At 49.6% G+C, this 16,546-nt stretch overlaps 4 protein-coding genes and 1 non-coding gene across 5 annotated transcripts; all 5 read right to left on the bottom strand.

Moving 5' to 3' along the window:
* Positions 1–1,462: 1,462 nt before the first annotated feature.
* BO88DRAFT_4858 (uncharacterized protein) lies at positions 1,463–2,138 on the bottom strand. Its single transcript, XM_025712375.1, has one exon. The coding sequence runs from the start codon at positions 1,971–1,973 to the stop codon at positions 1,596–1,598; it is 378 nt and encodes a 125-aa protein (XP_025567985.1). The 5' UTR covers positions 1,974–2,138; the 3' UTR covers positions 1,463–1,595.
* Positions 2,139–3,920: 1,782 nt separating this feature from the next.
* Positions 3,921–3,992, bottom strand: BO88DRAFT_t1. Its single transcript has one exon. It is a non-coding gene; the product is annotated as a tRNA-Glu (tRNA).
* Positions 3,993–4,128: 136 nt separating this feature from the next.
* On the bottom strand, positions 4,129–4,835 carry BO88DRAFT_4835 (uncharacterized protein). The gene has a single exon (XM_025712229.1). The coding sequence runs from the start codon at positions 4,622–4,624 to the stop codon at positions 4,265–4,267; it is 360 nt and encodes a 119-aa protein (XP_025567984.1). The 5' UTR covers positions 4,625–4,835; the 3' UTR covers positions 4,129–4,264.
* Positions 4,737–6,779, bottom strand: BO88DRAFT_4838 (uncharacterized protein). The gene is made up of 5 exons (XM_025712244.1): positions 6,401–6,779; positions 6,135–6,333; positions 5,888–6,074; positions 5,749–5,831; positions 4,737–5,433 (listed from the first exon to the last, which is right to left on the bottom strand). Exons 1-5 carry the CDS (start codon positions 6,685–6,687, stop codon positions 4,849–4,851), a joined length of 1,341 nt encoding a protein of 446 aa, XP_025567983.1. The 5' UTR covers positions 6,688–6,779; the 3' UTR covers positions 4,737–4,848.
* A 5,367-nt stretch (positions 6,780–12,146) lies between these two features.
* Positions 12,147–15,631, bottom strand: BO88DRAFT_483291 (sulfate transporter family protein; the record flags this gene model as incomplete). The annotated part of the gene is made up of 6 exons (XM_025712212.1): positions 12,147–12,171; positions 12,220–13,397; positions 13,447–13,680; positions 13,728–13,927; positions 13,978–15,309; positions 15,400–15,631. The coding sequence occupies 6 exons, from the start codon at positions 15,629–15,631 to the stop codon at positions 12,147–12,149; spliced, it is 3,201 nt and encodes a 1,066-aa protein (XP_025567982.1).
* Positions 15,632–16,546: the final 915 nt, after the last annotated feature.

The raw sequence follows: 16,546 nt of genomic DNA, 5'->3' as shown, positions 1-16,546 counted from the left end.
CTGAGGCGGGGGCGTGGGAAGCCATGATTGCTGTTGGGTATCCGTGGTGAACGACGAGATGTCGAACGGGAAAGCGTTGTTCGGAGAACTTGAGCTACGCAAAGCGATGCTAAAGTTCAGAGGTCCTGGGACAGGAGACTCTGAGGGGGTGGAAGAGGAGAGATTAGAAAAAGACGAGGTCCGAAGAGGATCTATGGTGTCTGTCTCGTACGAGAAAGACGTAGCTGGTGCGGGGGAGGCGTTTAGCAGGCCATTTTGAAAGCACGGAGTATCAGAAGCGGTATAAGTATGATGCTGTATGGTGAAGAGTTGTGATCAAAATGAATAGAGAGATGTGTGGAGTGGAAGAAAAGATGAAGTGGGAGAGAAAGAAAAAGGAGGGAGAAAAGAAGCGCCAGGCAGCGACGGGAAGCCAGGCACTTCTTAACTGTTTGTGTGTGCGGTCTTGCCCGGATCTCTCCGCCAATCACCATTGACCGGACCCCCGCCTGGTGCCCTAGCCTGATTGGGGATAGTCAATCTTACGCGGTCAGCAGGTGTGAGTCATAGGGACAGTAAAGCCCACGATTGGCTGCCAGATCCAATAAGTGGGGTTTGCAGGAGCCCCAGGCATTCCCGTGCCTGGAGCAGCAAGTCTCAATTATCCTGTATTCTACTGTGTAGTACCAGGCAGGTACGTAGGCTTTCCTCCATTCAGCCCGCAACGGAAATGTCACTTGCAGGTCACTGGCCCAGCAGCAGCAGGCACCCCTCAACCTTGGATTCCTGGCCCTGCTTCGACTCCTTCATTGAACTCCACCACCACTAGACTAATATGGAGGGAAGAGACTAAGAAAAAAAATAAATTTGGAAGAAAAAGAGGCCGCGCGACTTACTGTGGGTGATGAAACCGGTTCGCACCCGTGCCGCCGACCGGACCCATTGGCCAACCAGCAGGCACCATGCATTTCTGGGCCTTCATCACAGCCCGTCGGGGTCTGCATTTGGTGCAGCGCCCGGGGGTGTCATTGGGGCTGAGCCTGAGCCTCAATGTCTCAACTGTCTGCGAATGAGACCTGTCCTTGTGTCCATCACTCTCTTATCCCGTGCGACTGTCACTCCCTTTGTGCTCTGTAGGATCTATCTATCTAAGCCTCAACTCCTGGCTACCGTGTCCTTGTCCCGGTTCACTGGGGGGCCGCAGGAATACGATGCCGCACCAAGGGATACTAGACAAAAAGACAGAGAGCCGGTTTGCAACCAGGGTTTTTCACCCGGTCGGAGGATCCTTTCCCTAATTCCCTCCCCGCCCTGCAGCCCCCTCCTCGCCAAAGTCGCTCGAAGGGCGTGAAATTCCACTTGGGTCAAACTCTATCAAGACACCGAGACGTTCCGGCCTTCATCTGACCACAAATGAGATTTTAAATTAAAACGACCCTTGGCGAAATATTGCCCTAGGAAGGATTCACACAAATACAGGGGAATTAAATTGAATCCGGTCCCGTCAGATTTTAAGGAGATTATTCTCGCTGCAACAGGGATGGTATATTCGTCGTCGGGGTTGTATTATCTCCGGGGAGGTGCGTCGTATATTCCGGGCGGAGCATAAAAGATAACTAGACTAGACCAAGACTACTATTGGAATTCCTCATTCTAATTAGTAATGCACGGGACCAACCGGCCCATGTGAAACCTAAAAGCCAATTACCTGCAAAGCGGAAAAAAAAATCACTTGTGTCCATTTCCATTTTCCATCCGAAGTTGGCATTTCCAAGATCGGGGTCTAGAAGGAGTAATGGAGGGAGAATACTAGGCAACAATTCCGACTTCACAACCTGCCTACCATCTCCTGCCAAGCCAACCCTCAGTTGACTAGGAGACGGACAATTCAACACATCTCGAGATCTCACATGTCGTACGTATGTACATGCCCTAGGGCGTCGTAGATACCGTTGCAACCTGCTCCGAGTGGGGATGCCAATCAGCGTCTGCATACATCAGCCGCGGCGCGCGCGCATCTCCGCCGTATGCAGGCCGGTTATACCATGCCTGTCCTGTCCCCAGGCAGCCGCCGGCGATGACGTCTTGTCTAAGAAGTCGATGATGCCTGGTTAGCACTACTACACAGTAGACTAACTTGTCTACGACTCGGGAAGAGTAAAACCAAGCTTTCATTTTCGTGTTCATCTTGAAACTTACGGGATTGATTCGTGCTGCATGGTACACCTAGCCTGAGTACAACTAGTCCTTTCCATTGAAGCTGGTTAGGCAGACCCTACGAATGCGAGACAATTGCACGAATAACAATAGTAGTACTAGCCGTGATGTGTGATCCCTTTTGCATATGCTCCCTCTCCCTCTCCCTTTCCCCCTCCTTGAACCCTTTCTTCCCCTCCTGTCGAATTGGCGACGGTGATGGTTCCGGCGCTAGGCGAATTATCCGTGCGCTCCGTGCAGGCGCCAGGCTGCCAGGGCTGCGTGGGTTGTCAAGTGCCCATGTTGTCGATTATCCCTGTTTAATTTTTTGGATTCGGTCTAAAGGGGAATGCAGTTTCTCATTCAATGCTTTGCTCTGTATGCTGTGTATGGTAGGTGTGCATATGTAGTAAGAGTTTCGGATGTGTCGTAGCCTACAGTACCTCCGGCCTCTCTTCAACCCAAGTATATATACCGGGGAAACATATTGCAGAACAGCACAACACCATTGGAACCAATCACCAACATTACCAAGCGAATCAAGCAATATAAGCTCTGGCAACCTGTCAGCAGTATCTAGGCACTTGAACTTGCCTCGGCCATATTCATCCACTCCTATAAAGCAGAGGACCACCACCTCACCTGTCTACTACGTACTACCTATTTAAACCCCACATCCAAAACACAATCACCGAATCCACTCAAAGCACAGATACAATCGCAGCCTCACTACCCTCGACGCCTGCAGTACACCTAGTTTACAGAGTACATACCAATCTAGCCCCTACTACCCCCGCTACTATCACAGCAAGTAACCCTTTCCCCGGGGGGGATCTAGTACACAACCAGGCACCCACATACGCCATGCCTCAAAAGCCACAACCGAACTACTACAACACTATGTCCCAGTCAAGATACCCTAAATCCTCTCACTCAGAAACCCCGATGCCTAAACATTTATTTAACTCCAGGCTTCCAAGTCAACTAACCACCTCGCCAAGATAAAGGTCCCCCCCCCAAAGACCCCGAACTGAAATCATACCTACTAGGCAGACTACCTACATTCAAGAAGGGACATACACACGACCCTGATGCGCGACGGAGCACAGTCTAGTCCAGACCAGCCCAGAATTCTATACTCCACTCCGCCCCCAGGCATCAGCGAAGTACATATATTTCCGGAGTTATCTAGACGGGGTATGTCCATTGCGTAGACTGCTAGCACAGTAGGATGTGCCGAATGTTAGATTAGATATGTAAAGAGACTAGGCAACAATCAACCAACACAAAAATATCCAGAATACAGAAGTGAAAGTACCGGTGGATTGTATTATAGTAGTATTAGTAGTAGTAGTAGTAGTAGTAGTAGTAGTAGTAGTAGTAGTAGTAGTAGTAGTAGTAGTAGTAGTAGTAGTCTACTACCAACCACACGAAGGCTCAAATTATTGTATTATCAGGCCGAGAAGCTTGTTTGAGTGGACAGTATCGTGATGATCCAGTGGATACATATCTGCGATGCGAGGCTGGTATTACCGAGTTACATCCAGAGTAAATGCAGATGATGAGGTAAATCTGTTGATTCCAAGGCTTGGTGCATGTACGACTAGTATTTGAATAGTAGGTTATGTTCAACAGCAAATAACAGCTACTTGAGGTTAAAAATACAAAAAAGACCTCTTATGTATAACACATAAAAACATTGTGCAATGGATGAAGGAGGAATGAAAACAAAAAGAGAATTTGAGCTCCGATAGGGGGAATCGAACCCCCGGCTGCCGTGTGAGAGACGGCGATGTTAGCCACTACACCATATCGGATACTTGTTGAATGATAGGTCAGTTTATGCTCTTATCAGCGGCTAGATACTGCAGCCGCCAGCTCAACGTCCATGCTCACCTTCTATGATAAGCTTACATTCAAGAGTCCCCACCCCGTACACCAAGTGGACCGCCAGCACGTTACACCTGTGGCCCTAAACAAAGTACGACAATCACCCAAGTCTAACACCTCGGATACACTACTACTAGGCATTGAAATAGAGTATAGTGGATATGGTACTAACAATACGTGGATTCTATTAAGTATTACCTCATGATGCTGTGCCATGTATACATGGCGCTATCAGCACGCTGTCACCATGTAGCCATGGTAGTCGACGGTTCGGGCCAATCTGAGTGGAGGGAAGTACCCGTCCAGCTGACAAAAAGCACCCTTCCTCCCAGTAGGGTATCAAGACAAAAGCATCAAACAGCAACATGAGAACATCAAAGAGCAAGCAATAAACAGCAACAAGTGGTATCAATCTAGTTTGGACGGCGCACAACATGAACACACAAGGCCAGTTGGGTATCCTTGCGGAACGCATATCATAAAGGAATGAAACGCAGCACCGGACACGCAATAGACATCCGGGCTCGGAAATGACCGCCAAAGCAGCAGAGGGTATCATTGACACTCATCTTGGCAGACCTCGCCTTGCACAGGGAGGCATACCAAAATGGTGGCAGTGGGAACATCAATTAGACACAAACAGTAACAATCATTGGATGTATTTTTTTCTTTTCCGGGCTTTTCATTTTCCAGAACGACTGATCATCGAAGAGTTGAAGGATTAGGATACGAATACCGCTGGTCCCACCATTTCTCATACTCGATTTCCTTGCGGGAAGCACTTCATGCAGCAGCCTGAACAGGAGTAGAGGTGGCGACGTCGACGGGCTTGGACTCCTCAGCGGGAGCAGCCTCAGCGGGCTTAGCGCTCTCCTCGGCAGGAGACTCCTCGACGGTAGCCTCCTTGGGAGCAGCCTCAGCCTCGGTGGCCTCCTTGGTCTCCTTGGGCTCGGACTTCACGGCCTTGCTGGGCTTGCGGAAGATGCCACCAAGCTTGTTGGCCTTGGGCTTGGGCTCGCCATCGGCACCCTCGTTGTCGGAGTCACCCTTCTTCTTGCCGAAGTTGCCGAAGAAAGAGGTGCGACGCTTGTCCTTGGGGGTCTCAGCGGCGGGAGAAGCGGGAGCGGCGTCCTTGGCAGCCTCAGCCTCAGCGGGAGCAGTCACGCTCTCGGGCTCGATGGGCTTCACAGCGGCCTCCTCAACGGGGTTGTCCAGCTGAGGAGCAGTGCTAGCAACAGCGGTCTCGGCAGGAGCAGTGGCCTCCTTCTCCGACTTCTCGTGGGAGGGGCTGGTGACCTTCTGGAAGAAGTTGCCGAAAAGAGAAGCACGCTTGGACTTGGGGGCAGGGGTTTCCGCCTTCTTCTCTTCCTTCTCCTCCTTCTTCTCCTCCTTTTCTTCCTTCTTGTCACTGGCTTCAGCAGGAGCAGCTATGTTGGCGTTAGTATTTTGTGTACTTAAGGCATCATTATGCGGTAACATACCCTCAGTGGTCTCAGCGGCAACCGAAGCCTCAGCAGCAGGAGCAGGGGCCTCAGTAGCAGCCTCAGCAGGCTTAGCCTCCTCGGCCTTGTCCTCCTTGTCCTCAGCAGGGGCAGCCTCCTCCTTGGCCTCCTCCTTCTTTCCAAGAAGAGTTCCGAAGATGCTGGCCCTCTTGCGAGACTGAGAGCGGCTCTTGGAGGCAGCCTTCTCCTCCTTCTTGTCCTCGGCGGGGGCAGCCTCCTCCTTAGGCTCAGCCTTCTTAGCGGGCTCGGCAACAGCAGGCTTGCCTATTGGGGGTTAGCTGCCTAACTTCATACGCTGTGCAACTACGAATGTGACTTACTCAGCTTCTCGAGCTCGGCCTTGTAACCCTCGCTGGAGGTCACAGCCTCTTTCTCAGCCTTGGCCTCGAGGGCGGCAACCCAGCTGTCACGCTCGGAGGTGCTGGAGGCCTGGAAGGTGTGCTTCTGGCCGTTGACCTTGAAGTGCAGCTCGGTGGAGCCTTCCTTGGCAATGTCGGAAACATCAGCCTGGCAAGCGAGTTAGCAACTGGCGCAAAGTTTATCCTGTTGTCTATCATGTTTACTGACCAGGTTGAAGATGCCGGCGGGAGAGGCCTTGTCCTCAGCGCGCTTGGTGAAGAACAGAAGACCCTTGCCGGTCTGGCTGGCCCAGGCGGCGATGGGGTTGGCGACGGCGGCCTTCTCGTTCTGGTGGAAGGCAGACAGCTGCTTAGACTCAACAGCGTCGTCGCTGAAGTAGAAGAAACGCTTGGCGAAACGAAGGCCCCTGTTTTGTGTCACACTCCATTAGTCACTGCATATCGTAAACCTGTCGCAACAAAGTGGCGCCTTACTTGACGAGACCGGGGGCCTTGTAACCCAGGACACCCTCAGAAGCGGGGGTCACCTCCTCCTGCTTGGGCTCCTCCTTGGGCTGTTCGGCGGGAGTCTCCTCGGTCTTGGACTCCTCCGCGGCGGCGGGGGCAGCAGCCTCAGTGGTCTCAGCGGGAGTCTCCTTGGGCTCCTCAGCGGCGGGGGTCTCGGTGGCCGGGGCCTCGGTGGCAGCAGGCGCTTCAGCAGCAGGAGCAACGGCGGGGACAGCCGCAGGAGTCTCCTCGACGGGCTTCTGAACGTCGGACATGGTGTCGGGTGGTGATTAGACGAGTAATTATAATCAGTAGGGATGGGATTAAATAAGAGCTAGGGAAGCTGGCGAAGCTTCGAAATTAAAGGCGCGCGTCGAGCAGGGTATCTCTTTAAGGGGTATCTCAACAGAAGGAAACAAAAGCTCTCTTTGCGCAAAGCTACAAGAGCTCGGGTATCACAATGAAGGGGAAAAGGTGGGTGGGAAAAGAAATGAACCCGGGACGGACAGTCACGATTAGAATGAATATGGAGAGGGAAAAGAAGAGGAGAAGAGGAGAAGAAGAGAAAGAAAGAAGCAGAAGAAGAAGAGGAAGGAAGCGACAAGAAAAAGAGGGGAGGGAGAGCAGGAGCAGGGGCCGAAAGGAGGGCGAGGGCGAGGGCGAAAATGAAAGGGTGTGGGCGACGAGGCCTGGTCATTGGCGCATCGTCCCAAACAGGCAGGGAGCTGCAGGGCGGCACTAGAGCCTAGACTGAAAGAGGGTGGGCCTGATACTGGGATGGCCGCTCCAGGGCTAAACTATCATGGGTATAGTGTCTATTCACTTGGGTGTGTGGTCACTGTGGTGTGTGGTGTGTGAGTCTTTGGCTATTTTTTTTTTCTTCCGTTTTTTTCTTTTATTTTTATTCTATTCTATTTGATTTTGATTTTTTCCTTGCCCTTTTACCTAACAATCAGGGGTTGACCCCCCCCGATTACTTACTTCGATTGACCCATCATCATCAGACCATCTTTCCAAGGAAAATATAAAAATAAAATTAAATTAAAAAATTTACAACCCACACACAGACACGTTACTATCATCCCCCTTCACTACTGTATATGGGGACCGTCAATCCAAATCTTTCACTGGGTATCTACACCTTATGTGCTTGAATTATATATGTAAGTAGTCTGCAGATCGACGCTCGTACCTTACTGGAAGTTCTACTCCGGAGTGGTCAACTACATGGCAAGGTAGCCCGGAGTAACTCCGTCAGAATGAGAACCCCGTTCGAGAGTGAAAAGGTGTCCATCGATGGAGAAAAGGGCCGGTTATTGGGTCCAAACTATAAATCAGGCCGTCGGGAGGTAATTCACTGGACGAAAAATTTTCTGGACGATGGCTCTTGCGCCGGTGCGAGAGCTTTCCTACTACTCGCATCGGCCCAATAATAGGTAATAAATCCTTAACCCTTGGCCTCCCCGTCCCCCTCCCCCTATGAGGTCAAAGGGCGGTTGAAACCATGGTGAATCGTTCCCCAAGACAGACAACTCCTGCGAGAAGCTAGAACTACCTTTTTTGATGACAGGTCGCCAGCTCCCCTCCATTCTTAGCTGGCTACCCGTCGTGCAGATTAACTGCTCGCGAGCAGTTGGCCTTAACCCGCTGCTGACATGATTACCTTATCATCGGGGAACTCCCATCCAGACAGCTGAAACGAAACTTATCTGAAAGATCAGATGGATAGACAAAAAGAAAAATCAAGCGTAGGAATATTTTCTTTTTATTTTTATCAAATTTATTATCATGTTTTGGACTCGAAAGAACTTCATTAGACCACTTCTGAAGAATCTATGTTTACCCGTATCACCTGCTCACCGTGTTTGTGGGACCCAAGCCACCCATTCGGTCCTGATCCATGGTCTCCTATTCAGATCATCCTGGTGGGTTTAGCTTGTAGCTGGGCCGTTACACAACCATGGTTGAGTCAGTTGGCTGTTCCAATATTCAGACAAGTGGCATCTTCTCTGCTCTCCTTATTCCTCTCCTTTTAACCTTTCATACCCTGGTGTAGATTATATCTAGGTAGGGAAGTAAAACAAGTGGCCTATGGGTGGTGTATCAAATTCAACGCAAAGATTGTATGTTTCACATATACAAGCCTGGAAGCAGGACATTCCCTGCCCAACTTGATCCACCAAGATCTCTCTCAAGGCTTCTCCGTAGTCTTCGATTAGTTCCGACTATGGCATGTTAGTGAGCTAGTCAGGTGTTAAGCGCCGGGCTACTGCTAGGATTCCGTGTTTTAGTCTAGTTGAGGTATTCTGCCCGTAGGTTGCAATTTATTAGACGCTCGGTTACCGACCAGTCGTCGTTTTGGTTAACGATGTGCAGGATCTGTTCTTGGAGGGAAAATCGATAATTATTATTATCGTCGTCATCAATAACATCGTCTTCTTCTTCTTCATCCTCCTGCTCCGATGGCGGCGAACCTGTTTTTTCGTCAGGTATGGAGGAGAAGGAGGGGGAAATACCAATCCCAGCGGCAATCATGGCCATCCCCATCCATGCGACAGGCAAACCCCCTCGTGACAGCCCGAACATTGTTGTGAATTCGGGGGCCAACCAGGGGCCAAGGACACCCTCCATTTCAGTCTACTGCCTTGCCTTATCCGTGAGGATTCTGCGGCCAGTAAGTAGTAGTAGATGGAACTCGCGTGACATTACCCTGATCAATGGCGTCTTCAAGTTCGGCAACCTTTGATAGGATCTCCCTCAAGTCTCTGTGGCTTTGCGATCCTATCGTCGCATTCTATCTCACAGTCTCACAAGGACCTTTGAACTTTTTGAGTTTCTTTTCCTGTTTCCAAGGAAAAATTTTATAAAAGTATTGACTAGCGCGAAAAAGAAAAGAAAAAAAAAAAAAAAAAAAAAAAAAAAAAAAAAAAAAAAAAAAAAAGAAAAAAGATCGAAAATTCCACCCCTGCCCAACAAGGTCCATCAGTTCACTGTCGCTCGTACTTTCGCACTTGAACTTACGTTAGTAAGGGTAGGGTGACTGGATAGCGCCATGGCGGGCGGACGAGCGACCCACATGTACCAACGCTATCATCATCCCCTGTCTCAAGTCACTTCAACTCTCAACTCCCTAGAAGGTCTGACCAGAAGGAACAAACAAGAACCACCTCCTACATAACTGCTACTAGGAGTCAAGCCAGCCCTAGAATAAAACGCCCTAGTTCCACCTCAAGAATCAAGCACTCTCCTTGACCAAGCTTCTTCTCCTTACGATGAAACTATTTTGATCTGGGCGCAAACCAGTCTATGCGGCACCACCTATCCATAACCACACCAAACTACGTACTATCCCTAAACCACAGCACACACGCACAGCTAACCACGGAACCAACATGTTACAGACTAACTTTACGTTACCGAATGAGCATCATATGTCAAAACACCGTCACCATCAGCAGCAGAAGGAAAAGAAGCAGAACAAAAGATCGTCACGCATGCTTTCCCTAGACAACTCCCGCCATCAAATCATGATTGTCACTCGCCTATCATATCATACCCGAAATAGGAAATTCATTCAACATTAGAGCCGCCCGTGACTCGGGGCCCCCCGCCCCATACTTATTAGTACTTACCTAGTAGTTACTTATTCCATCATAGCACTACCAACCAACTAACCATGTACCTACAGTAGTTACTGTATTTAGCTGCTTCACAATTTCCACCAGCCAACTCAGTAAGTACGTATTAATCTCCTCTGCACGTACAGCAACTCCAATCAACCCAAGGCAGAGCTGCAGGGTACTTAATTCAAACCCGACCCGACCGAACAACCGACCAACCAACAAGCTGCTTTGCACTTTGCAGAGTAGATACTTACAGTAGGTATCTGCGGCGGCAAGTGTAAAGAAGAAGTGGGTTTAGCTAAGATCCACTAGCCAAGTAAAAAGTAGTAGCACCACCACCACCCCCTTTTTCGCCGTTGCGACAATCAACCTGAACGGCACCAACGACTTGCTTATCCCGGACCGCTGTGAACCAATCAGACCACCGTCGATCTGATGATCAGGCTTGGCCCGTGTTGCAATGATGGCCGATTCTGTCCTCTTTGCTTTTTTTCTTCTCTTCCCCTCTCTCTCTCCCCGTCGACAGTCAGGGTTAGTAGTAGTAGTCTTGACTCTTGAGTGTGGTGGAGGAAGATTCCACCGGTATGAATGATGGAAAAAGAGGATATCGCAATGCTGCGCGCATCTGCTGCTGATATCCGAAGCTTGTCACCTACTATACTATAATACCTACTACACTGTAATCTTAAATGTTATATCAAGATCATCACTGTAATAATCCCCATCTCCATAAAAAAAAACCGGAATCTTACATAAGTCCAACCCAACTTCCGCCCCCCAGATGGATGGATATCCGCAGAATAAATATCATGTTATTGATTGCGCCATCTTGCATCTCGCTACTATTAGTAGTAGTAGTAGACTCATGGAGTAGATTATCACGCCCCATTACCCGAATCATTCCAAAAAAAAATACCTAAACAATCACAAAAATAGATAACTAGCTAACTATCTACTCTCTCTGACAAATGAACTAACCGCGGTGCTTAACTACTTACCGCATCTATCTACTACATACATACATTTATATGTACACACATCTTCCGATATACTCCGCATATTCCTTAATTGAAGATAGTAATGACGAATATTGCGCCACGTCCACGCGACATGACATGGATTTGTCATACACACATACTTACCCCCCCAACTTATTTTACTGTGCTTTTATTGTTGCATCAGAATGAACTTCCTTCATATACAGTAGATCTTAGTATTTATTTATTAATTAGTAGATGCAGAATATAGACTCACTCACCTATCCGATCAATTAATTACGTACTGATCATGGTTGCCAATAATTGTTGGTTCTACTTAGAAGTTGAGTACGGATATCCAGCCCGAGCAAGCCACATGACTCACAGACTATATTATTATAAACTGTACCTGCTAACTAGCAGTTCATTAAGGTAGATAGATAAGCAGCGAAATGTATAACGTGACCTCACCCCCTCACTTCAGCCCCACCTATTCCAATCGCCGGGTGATTTCCGTGGCTGGAAGTTATACTATTTAGTAGTAAGAGAGATGTCGGAAGTCGCTGCCGATGATCATTCGACAGTAACAAGTATCTGCCAAGCTACGAGTGCAGTGGTTGGTTTGTGATGAGGGTTTATTTTCAGCTGTGGGTGTGAGTGAGTGGAGGGGCTGGAAAGGCAGGGTCGCCTGACTGACGGACTGATCGACTCGTGCTTGTCACGCCGTTGTTCGATCGATCATTGTATGCAAATACAACTACTTTTTCTATTGGTGGGCGGGATGCTTTCCATGTACTCCGTGCCACTTGAGGGTGCTTACAGGCTAGTGGTTGGTGTTGTCGGACCCGAGGACAATGGGTATGGTTCGATTTTGCTAGTGGTTCGGTTCATTCCTCGTCGGAGGTCATGCGCGGTGGTTGTCGGCTGCTGACGGATCCTCTCATGGATCTGGATGGTTGCGTGAGCGCCTACCCTTCTAGTGGCTGTTGTATACTACACCCTCATTGAATATGTAATCAAGAATAATATTCAAATGCATTCCACATTAGGTCATTACATATGCAACAGATGTCCACTCCAAGATGCGATACAGATTATGTGTGGGTTTCCAAATTACAGGACGGCATGATTGGATCAAGCTGCCGTCGTGAGAACATATCTGGGAAAGTCAGTACTGATCTTTTGAAACAAAGTTGGCGTCACTTACGAAGTAATACTATCCATTCGCTCCGTCGTCAGCTTGAGGCTAACGGTTAGCAGCTCTCGCGCAATCTCTGGCTCACGCTCGCGCATAGTCTGCCATTTCTCCGCAGTCAAGCACCAGCTCACGCAGTCCTGTTCGGCCTTGACTGTGGCGGTCCGCCGCGTTTCGCTGAAGAATGGTAGCTCGCCACATGGCCGTCCGGCTACGATGATCTCGAAGTACCGTCCCTGAGGCAGCTCATACTCTGCACGTAACATCCCCGACTCGAGTAGATAGAAGCCTTTCGGGACGTCACCTTCATGATACAGCACGGTGCCAGCTGCGTAGCTCTCGCGGACGAAATACGTGCAAGCCTTGAACCAAAAATCTTCGTTGCGAGACGTCAAGCCTTGGAATGTCTGAAGAAGGAGCGGCAGGGGTTGACGCATTGCGGACCATGCAGCTGGTTGGACAACCGCCATTTCGTTCTCATGGAGAGTCGTTCTAGCGGCTTGCTGCAAGTATTGCTGACGAGGTGAACTCACCACCGCATCGCCAAGATGAGACTGACCCTGAGGCGTAGGAACTTCGAGGAAGGCCGACGACTTATTCTTGCCGTTTAACAAGGCTTCCCTGTGGCTATAGAAGACCTTCAGGTAGTCATTCTCACAGAACTCGAGCGCCGAGTTTAGATCTTCAAAGATCTCAACATCATTTACGGGCTCGAATAGCCCCACATTCTGTAAGCTTCTCCCGACGTCTCCTCCTACATCGAGACCAGAGATTGTCATCTGCACATTCCGTTTTCTCAGAATACGATTGATGCGAGTGAATGCTTCTGCTGCGGAGAAGTCGATGCCATAAACACGGGAGAAGTCCAGAATTAGAAATCTGATAGGGCGTTTGTTGAATGCTTCCTCCTCAATAAGTCCCCTCATGGTGTTTTCCACACTCACGATGGTCCCAAAGAACAGATATCCACCAAGCTTGATGATGAGTGACTGTTGTCCTGCTTCCTTCAGGAAGCTTTGCTGAATGGGCGGGCGCCTGACCGTTGAGCTGGTGAATCTGCCAGAGAAGGTGGCGCGGATGGCGGATTTGCGTGAAGTTTGGACGACAAAGCTTAGACATGCGAGGATGATCCCCACAAAGATACCCACCACGAAGTCCCAAGCACCCATAGTCGCAACGATAATCACAACCTGCAGAGTTAGCCGAAAGGCTCGTCAGAACCATCAGGAGAAAGCCTACCGTCAGATATTCGTGTCGATGCAATTTGCCCCATGTATCAACCAAAGCCTCCTGCATCAGTTCGATGCCCAACAGGAATATGAGCGCTCCTACAACCATTACTGGAATGAATCCGACGATAACGGGACCGACAACCATGATCCCTGCAGTAGCAGCTGCAAGCATGACTCCTGCCACACGAGAGTTGCCGCCGCTGTCAATGAACAAAAGACTGTTTGTATATACAAGGTAGTTCTGATATAAGTCAGCATTTGACTCGCTGGAAGTTAGAACACACTCACCTGAATACTTCCAGCAAAGCCAGACAAGGCATTGGTGACACCGTGAGCAATGAGTTCACGGTCGACATTGAGATTATCTTCGCCGGTAGAGATTCCTAACGCTGGAACATTGATAGGTACGTGAAGTACTCCGAAGAATGTGAGTGCAAACATGGCAGGTATCGTGTCAAGAAATGCAGACCAATCAACAGCAGAGAAGTCTAGAGCAGTTAGTATGACGCACACTCGCGAAGACATAGTGATCACTCACCATAAAGAGTATAAAAGTGGTACCACGGATTTGACGAAGATGGAGCATCAAACACCCACCCTTTGCCGCGCAATGAATCCATAGGTATTCTGGCACTGAATTTTACAATATAGAATACAATTGCCACACCGATGAAATATCCACCAACCAAGAAATTGGAACGCAAGAAACGCTTCAAAACAAGAAGGCCAACAGCAAGCAACAATGGGGTCGTCCACAGAAATATCGTGTCTAGCTGCATTAGCTTTTCAAATGTTCCCAAGGTGAAATCGAAGGGGCCTGGTAATCGAGCAGACACTTCAACACCCGTGAGCAATAGGAAGAATCCTACACCACCGATGCATCCAATCAAGATGTGACGTGGGAAGAAGCCAATCAGAGCACCGAGCTTACAGGTTCCCATTAAGAAGAACACCAAGCCTGTAAGAACCGAGCTGACCGAGAAGGAGAGAATAGTCGTGGCCAACACAGCTTGCGGGTTGTCTTGACCAACCCGATTGAGAATGGTGAAGGCCATTTGGTGAAAGAACGGGACAACCTCGATCATCTCACTCCCAATTCCTCCTTTGAAAATGGAGCCTCCACAAGAGAAGACCAACTGTGAAATGATGGTACTGACGTAGAACATTGAGATACCGTCCGAGCCCAGATCAGCAAAGACCGGCTCGCTCAGCGGGAAAAGAATCATGCCGTATGAAAGAGCGTCAAGGATGTTGAGCAGAAGGCCAAGGAATACCGACGGCAAAAAGCTGAGCGGATAGACAATCCCATCTCGCCATACAGTCTGTCCGTCCCACGACTTCGGATTGGATAGCGTACAGAAACACATCCTAAGCTTGTGAACAGCTCCAGGAAATGCGTCTGTTTTAGTATTTCCCGATATTCCTTGACTTTCGACGTCACCAGTCCCTCCATAGTTCTGAAAAGGTCCTGCTTGTATTGTTTTAGGCAACAAGGAGGTCTGCTCAGTAGCAGGCGCACCCCCCGCTGCAACTCCTAAGGTATGATCCTCGGAAACTGCACTCTCACTGAAATCATCCCAGTCGGAGGCTCTGTCCGGGTTGTCTCGATCAGCTTCGGGGGCGTCGGGTTTGCGCATTAGCTGTGTCAGGACCGACGAACCGGTGGTGGGGACGGAGGAAGGACCGGGTTCTAAATTCGGCCTTCCTTGCGCTGCGAAACTGATAGACGGAGAAGATGGGCGGTTCGGACTTTGGGAGGAGTGGAAGATATCCAAGGAAGGGGGAAGGGTATTCGATTCATGCGACAATGCAAAGGAAGCCAGTTCGGCTGTCTGCTCCCTGAGGCCATGTGTTGAATAGTGCGCCGTGTCTAAAATGTGAAGGTCAGATCTAGATACATGAAGTGATGACGAACTCTCCCCACGAAACGAAAGTCTGGGAGGTCTCTGTAGCTGCGTACCTGCTGGAGTATGGAATGACCGGTGGAAAAAAGACCGACTTGGGGTTCGGAAGCTGGTACCGCCAGATACCAGTGAATCTAGGCCGGAGGACCGGGGCGGGCTACCATGATTGGCATGTTCTACCGGGATCTCTGTTGTGTTCGAGTCTAAATCGTCCTCCAAGGGAGAGCGATGAGGGGATACCCCGGTAATGCGAAAGTCGCTGCTGTCTCGGGAGCGGAAGACACCCATCGTTGACCGCAAACGGAAGGAAGACTGTGATGAGCGTTCGCCTCACACAGTCTGCCACTGGATATTCCCTGATCACCACCGGGGAGGGGGAAAGTTAAGCCCGCAGGCTGTGAAGCTTGTGATCGTTTGGCGACAAAAAAGGCGTCAGGAGGGGGGTAGATGATAGCAGATGACGCAAGAATTTAATCGGCACAGCAGCTGTTGGCATTGCTCTGCGATTGGGGAACTGGGTGAGGGGAGGAAGATAAAAGTCAGATGTCAGAAGGAAGGAGAAATGCAGACACCCGAAGATGGAGGCCAGAAGGGTCCGGAAGGGACTCAATGAGGCCCAGACATGGCTCCCAGGATCGTTATCAGAGCTCGCGGGCGGAGGTGACTAAAAAAGCCTTATCACCGACAAGACACTACTGTCGCCGGTCCACCATTCTGACGGGCCCGATGTCAACCGAAGGACCTTAGAGGCTCAGAAGCAGTCGCTAGCGGACTGACACGAATTGGGCTCTGGGTTAGTCGGCGAGTCGATACTTCTGAGAGGGGAAGTTTGTCGCTAGTGGCACAACTTTGCTGCAAGAGAGTAAAGGAGCTTGGATGCACGAGGCCGATGATAGGCCCCGATGCTCCCCTCGGATGCAAACACAATTAGGTAAGCACCGCCGCTGCCGTCAACGGTGCTGCAGCTACTGCGAGGCTAGAAAGTCTAGATAGACCTATTTCATGATATATAAATTACTCTACGTAATCACGCTGATAATAGCTTGTGCTAATGGCGCACACGTATGCGGTGACGGTCCGATTCTTGGACACAAATCCGAAAATAATTGGGATTATTCAAAACAAAAACAACGCTACACAGCATATCCTAGCTAGACCGTCCTGTACTATACTCCGTTCTTGAGGCATCATTCATTGGGTATC

Source organism: Aspergillus vadensis (genome assembly GCF_003184925.1).
Source record: "Aspergillus vadensis CBS 113365 unplaced genomic scaffold BO88scaffold_1, whole genome shotgun sequence".
Lineage (NCBI taxonomy): Eukaryota > Fungi > Ascomycota > Eurotiomycetes > Eurotiales > Aspergillaceae > Aspergillus > Aspergillus vadensis.
The sequence above is the reverse complement of the archived record's forward strand: the minus strand, read 5'-3'. Positions and strand labels throughout refer to the sequence as shown.